The 7074-nt window shown below is 39.2% G+C and overlaps 1 protein-coding gene across 1 annotated transcript in view; it reads left to right on the forward strand.

The window, feature by feature from the left end:
* The first annotated feature begins 3166 nt into the window (after positions 1 to 3166).
* Positions 3167 to 7074, forward strand: part of LOC135564797 (NLR family CARD domain-containing protein 3-like) — a 9056-nt gene continuing 5148 nt past the window's right edge. Inside the window, exons 1-3 of the mRNA XM_065010853.1 lie at positions 3167 to 4394; positions 4680 to 4853; positions 6847 to 7020. Coding sequence (XP_064866925.1) covers positions 3370 to 4394; positions 4680 to 4853; positions 6847 to 7020 — 1373 coding nt within the window. The 5' untranslated portion in view covers positions 3167 to 3369. The remainder of the gene's footprint in view (positions 4395 to 4679; positions 4854 to 6846; positions 7021 to 7074) is intronic.

Consider the following 7074-nt stretch of genomic DNA (forward strand, 5'->3'; position numbering starts at 1 on the left):
AGATAGTGAACAACCCCATGATTAGATAGTGAACAACCCCATGATTAGATAGTGAACAACCCCATGATTAGATAGTGAACAACCCCATGATTAGATAGTGAACAACCCCATGATTAGATAGTGAACAACCCCATGATTAGATTGAACAACCCCATGATTAGATAGTGAACAACCCCATGATTAGATAGTGAACAACCCATGATTAGATAGTGAACAACCCCATGATTAGATAGTGAACAACCCCAGATAGTGAACAACCCCATGATTAGATAGTGAACAACCCCATGATTAGATAGTGAACAACCCCATGATTAGATAGTGAACAACCCCATGATTAGATAGTGAACAACCCCATGATTAGATAGTGAACAACCCCATGATTAGATAGTGAACAACCCCATGATTAGATAGTGAACAACCCCATGATTAGATAGTGAACAATGATTAGATAGTGAACAACCCATGATTAGATAGTGAACAACCCCATGATTAGATAGTGAACAACCCCATGATTAGATAGTGAACAACCCCATGATTAGATAGTGAACAACCCATGATTAGATAGTGAACAACCCCATGATTAGATAGTGAACAACCCCATGATTAGATAGTGAACAACCCCATGATTAGATAGTGAACAACCCCATGATTAGATAGTGAACAACCCCATGATTAGATAGTGAACAATCCCATGATTAGATAGTGAACAACCCCATGATTAGATAGATTAGATAGAACAACCCCATGATTAGATAGTGAACAACCCCATGATTAGATAGTGAACAACCCCATGATTAGATAGTGAACAACCCCATGATTAGATAGTGAACAACCCCATGATTAGATAGTGAACAACCCCATGATTAGATAGTGAACAACCCCAACCCCATGATTAGATAGTGAACAACCCCAATTAGATAGTGAACCCCCATGATTAGATAGTGAACAACCCCATGATTAGATAGTGAACAACCCCATGATTAGATAGTGAACAACCCCATGATTAGATAGAACAACCCCATGATTAGATAGTGAACAACCCCATGATTAGATAGTTAGAACAACCCCATGATTAGATAGTGAACAACCCCATGATTAGATAGTGAACAACCCCATGATTAGATAGTGAACAACCCCATGATTAGATAGTGAACAACCCCATGATTAGAAGTGAACAATCCTATGCCATGATTAGATAGAGAAAAAACACACCAATCTCTTTCAGAAATGCTTTGAACAATAAAAGCTAATTTACTAACATTTCTGAAAAGTGATATATAGTGTTTTGGAATGAAACTCTTATGTTTCCCCATCTGAGCTCAGAGTAGATGAGAGATGTAATGTTTGTCTCTGTTGTGTTGAAGTCCAATCAAGCAGGAGAGACCAGCCTCCCCTGTTCCCAGCTGTGTGACCATGAAGAGTGACTGGTCTATGGAACCTCCTCTATACTTTAGAGAGGGAGACTTTTCTACTGAACAAAGGTAAGAAGAACTCATGGGTCCTGGTCAGTGAGTTAAACAACACCGTCTCTAGTCATTTCTCCTCCCATTTTCCCATTTATTGTTGTTGTTTTCATAATCCATATGCTAATCATTTTGCCCATTTTCATAGTCCTAAAACAATATTAAACAAACACAACATTCCCTCCGTGTGTGTGTGTGTGTGTGTGTGTGTTTTACTCACTGGATGAGGAGATGTAATCTCATGTTTTGTCCACAGAAACCAACAGGAGAGATCAGAGTCAGAGATTCTCAGTGGTCAGTCTTCCCAGAGTCATCAAACAGACCTGGCCTCCATATTCAGTGTATGTGGTCCTGTTATGTACATTTGTTTTTGTTTACCTCAAGTAAAGTTGATCTGTCAATCATTCATTAATGTGTTAATGAGAAAGCATTTTATTCTCTTGCTTAACTTATTTACTTGATTTATTCCAGATGCTTGAAGATAAAATTATGACATTTGTGAAGAACGAGCTGAAGATGTTCAAGAGGATTCTTAGTCCAGAACTCCCAGAAGGCTTTGAGAGTCAGAAGCAGGATAAGGAAGTGGTGGATGCTGAAGATGAGCAGCAGGAGAGCAGTGCCAGAGAGGGGGCTCTGAAGATCACACTGCACATCCTGAGGAAAATGAACCAGAAGGAGCTTGCTGACACACTGGAGAAATGTAAGATCTGTCTGCCTCATGTTGAATGCTGTTTTATAACATTTAAAAGCTGTAGCTAAAGTACAGCTAAAGTAGCTGTGTAACTCAATGATATTGTAGCAGCCTTAACACAACACCTAGTGACCTCATCAAGTAGCAGCAGGGATGTGTTGTGGTGATTCATTTAGAGAGAGAACATTAATAATACCATCAATAATACCAATAATAATATAATCAGTCACACCAGTCTGTAATGCATTATGAAAACATTTACACATTTATACAGTCAGTTAGAGAATACATTATTATAATGTACAACTTTATAACAGTCCTACAATACTGTAGGCATTAAAACAGACATAATATTAATATCCTCTGTGTTATTTTCATTCAGATGAGCTTGCTGTGATTTGCCAACGTGAACTCAAATCTAATCTAAAGAAGAAGTTTCAATGTGTATTTGAGGGGATCACTAAACAAGGAAACCCAACACTTCTCAATAAGATCTACACAGAGCTCTACATCACAGAGGGTGGAACAGGAGAGGTCAATAATGAACATGAGCTGAGACAGATTGAGACAACAACCAGGAAACAAGCAAGACCAGAGACTGCAATCAAATGTAACGACATCTTCAAACCCTTAACTGGACAAGACAAACTTATCAGAACTGTGCTGACAAAGGGAGTCGCTGGCATTGGAAAAACAGTCTCTGTGCAGAAGTTCATTCTGGACTGGGCTGAAGGAAAAGCAAATCAGGATGTCCAATTTGTATTTTCATTCCCTTTTCGGGAGCTGAATTTGATGAAAGAGGGACAAACACACTTTCATTGAACTTCTTAATCACTTCTCAATGGAAACCAAACAATCAAGAATCTCCATCTACAACAAGTACAAAGTTCTGTTCATCTTTGATGGTCTGGATGAGTGCCGACTGCCCCTAGACTTCCAGAAGAACAAGATCTGTTGGGACGTCACAGAGTCAACCTCAGTGGATGTTCTGCTGACAAATCTCATCAAGGAAATCTGCTTCCCTCTGCTCTCCTCTGGATAACTACCCGACCTGCAGCAGCCAATAAGATCCCTTCAGGGTGTGTTGACCAGGTGACAGAGGTACGAGGGTTCAATGACCCACAGAAGGAGGAGTACTTCAGGAAGAGATTCAGTGATGAGGACCTGGCCAGCAGAATCATCTCACACATAAAGACATCAAGGAGCCTCCACATCATGTGCCACATTCCAGTCTTCTGTTGGATTTCTGCAACAGTCCTTGAACACATGTTGAAACATAAGAGAGAAGAGATGCCCAAGACTCTGACTGAGATGTACACACACCTTGTGGTGTTTCATACCAAACAGAAGAATGAAAAGTATCTTGGGAAAGAAGAGACAGGTCCACACTGGAATAAAGAGATCATTCTGTCACTGGGAAAACTGGCTTTTCAACAGCTTGTGAATGGTAATCTGATTTTCTATGAAGAAGACCTGAAAGAGGCTGGCATTGATGTTAATGAAGCCTCAGTGTACTCAGGATTGTGCACACAGCTCTTTAAAGAGGAATGTGGGCTGTACCAGGACAAGGTGTACTGCTTTGTTCATCTGAGCATTCAGGAGTTTCTGGCTGCTGTATATGTGTTCCTCTCATTCATCAACAACAATGAGAATCTAATGGACAAACTGCAATCAAAGTCCAGTATCTTTTCTTCACTGTTCAGAACACAAACAAACGATGAGTCCAGGAACTTTTTCTTGAGGATCAAACAAAGGCGTAGAGTTACTGTCTACAAATCTGAAGTTGCTTTCTACAAGAGTGCTGTGGATAAAGCCTTACAAAGTGAGACGGGAAACCTGGACCTTTTCCTCCGCTTCCTTCTGGGCCTCTCACTGGAGTCCAATCAGAAGCACTTACGAGGTCTACTGACAAAGACAAGAAGCAGCTCAAAGAGCCATGAAGAAACAGTCAAGTACATCAAGAAGAAGATCAGGGAGAATCTCTCTCCAGAGAGGAGCATCAATCTGTTCCACTGTCTGAATGAACTGAATGACCATTCTCTAGTGGAGGAGATCCAAAGCTACCTGAGATCAGGAAGTCTCTCAGAACCCAAACTGTCACCTGCACAGTGGTCAGCTCTGGTCTTTGTGTTGCTGACTTCAGAAAAGGAGCTGGATGTGTTTGACCTGAAGAAATACTCCAGATCAGAGGAAGGTCTTCTGAGGCTGCTGCCAGTGGTCAAAGCCTCCAGAGCTGTTCTGTGAGTAAATAAAATGACATATAAGAACTAATCATCAGGAAGAAATATTCAGTTTAGAGAAAATATGTATTATAATATGTATATAATATTATATTGAAAAACATATTGAATAAATTCATTGATTTTCACATTAGTATAACAATATGACCATACAATTCTAGGAGACGGAAGATGAATCTATATGTTGTTTGAGAGAATAAACCAAATGCATCTGCCATTGTCCTTCTACACTACTGGTGTTAAATTAACAGTGTGTTTGTGAAGTCATGATGATCTCTTTGTCAGGCTGTCAGGCTGTGGAGTCACAGAGGAAGGCTGTGCTTCTCTGGTCTCAGCTCTGAGGTCAAACCCCTCACACCTGAGAGAGCTGGATCTGAGTAACAATGACCTGAAGGATTCAGGAGTGAAGCTGCTCTCTGCTGGACTGGGGAATCCCCACTGTAAACTGGAGACTCTGAGGTCAGTATTATCAGATATGAAAGCACTTTATGTATGTAGTTCTCCCATTTGAAAAGTCGTAATTATTCGGTTATATTCACTTATAGTGTATTAAAGTAGTCATACGTTTAGTATTTGGTCCCATATTCCATGCCTGCAGTGATTACATCAAGCTTGTGATTCTACTAACTTGTTGAATTAATTTGCAGTTTGTCTTGGTTGTGTTTTGGATGTTTTCCTAATAGAAACTGAATGGTGAATAATGTCCTGTCATTTTGGAGTCACTTCACTTGTATTGTCAGTAAGAATAGAAGATGTTTCTGAACACTTCTACATTCATGTGGATGCTACCATGATTATGAATAATCATGAATGAATCGTGAATGATGATGAATGAGAAAGTTACAGAGGCACAAAGATCAGACCCCCTCTGTTATTGGTAATGGTGAGAGGTTAGCATGTTTTGTTGTAGCCTCTGTTATTGGTAATGGTGAGAGGTTAGCATGTTTTGTTGTAGCCTCTGTTATTGGTAATGGTGAGAGGTTAGCATGTTTTGTTGTAGCCTCTGTTATTGGTAATGGTGAGAGGTTAGCATGTTTTGTTGTAGCCTCTGTTATTGGTAATGGTGAGAGGTTAGCATGTTTTGTTGTAGCCTCTGTTATTGGTAATGGTGAGAGGTTAGCATGTTTTGTTGTAGCCTCTGTTATTGGTAATGGTGAGAGGTTAGCATGTTTTGTTGTAGTCTGTTATTGGTAATGGTGAGAGGTTAGCATGTTTTGTTGTAGCCTCTGTTATTGGTAATGGTGAGAGGTTAGCATGTTTTGTTGTAGCCTCTGTTATTGGTAATGGTGAGAGGTTAGCATGTTTTGTTGTAGCCTCTGTTATTGGTAATGGTGAGAGGTTAGCATGTTTTGTTGTAGCCTTGTTATTGGTAATGGTGAGAGGTTAGCATGTTTTGTTGTAGCATCTGTAACTTTCTCATTTATTCATGATTCTTTCATGATTTTCTTGGTAATGACATCAGGATTAATTTATTGTTGTAGCCTTATCATTGGAAAAGTTACTCCAATCATCCACCATTTTATTGTTGCTCAAAACCAACCCAAAAACGACCAAATACTTTTTAGACTACTGTAATACACTAAAGTAAATTTGTCAGAATAGTTATGTCTTCTTCATGGGGAGACTGGAAACATAAAGTGTTTTCATTTTTAATAGTGAAACAGATATGTATTAAAATATCCTCAAATAAAAGGTGACATTATAAACTGTCACCTCATATGAAACATTTGACCTCAAATCCAAAATGTGGAGTATAGAGACACATTTAAAATGTTAGCTTCACTGTCTAAATAGATATGGTGTGGACTGTATACTCAATATAATCTAAATCTGATACCTCACTGTCTAAATAGATATGGTGTGGACTGTATACTCAATACAATCTAAATCTGATACCTCACTGTCTAAATAGATATGGTGTGGACTGTATACTCAAAAGGGCTGTTACACTGTCTGTCTTTTGACTGATACTAAAACTCTGATACCTCACTGTCTAAATAGATATTTCTAGGCTGGTGTGGACTGTATACTCAATACAATCTTTTAAATAACCTGATACCTCACTGTCTAAATAGATATGGTGTGGACTGTAAACCCCTACACCTGAGAGAGCAATACAATCTGAAATCTGATACCTCACTGTCTAAATAGATATGGTGGTGGACTGTATACTCAATACAATCTAAATCTGATTCCTCACTGTCTGTCTTCTGACTGATACTGCTTTTAAACTGGTCTGGTCAGTCTACTATAATATTTGTACTATACATGTTTCTATCTGCAGGCAATACTTTGATCATTTGTTATTTTTATAATGATACATTCATTTTATGAATAGATATGGAAGGTTTCAGGACACTGATATATCTGAATATGTTTGAAAAATATACTGCCACTATTTTCACCACCAAAGAATATCAGTGTGATTTTAATATGATTTGACTCTTTGCAGGCTGTCAGGCTGTCTAGTCACAGAGGAAGGCTGTGCTTCTCTGGTCTCAGCTCTGAGGTCAAACCCCTCACACCTGAGAGAGCTGGACCTGAGCTACAATCACCCAGGAGACTCAGGAGTCAGACTGCTCTCTGCTGGACTGGAGGATCCACACTGCAGACTGGAGAAACTCAAGTATGTAGAGGGTTTATGTCAATGTTCATATCAGACATGTTTGACTTATCAGGC

The sequence above is a fragment of the Oncorhynchus nerka genome, linkage group LG26, assembly GCF_034236695.1.
Source record: "Oncorhynchus nerka isolate Pitt River linkage group LG26, Oner_Uvic_2.0, whole genome shotgun sequence".
Classification (NCBI taxonomy): Eukaryota; Metazoa; Chordata; class Actinopteri; order Salmoniformes; family Salmonidae; genus Oncorhynchus; species Oncorhynchus nerka.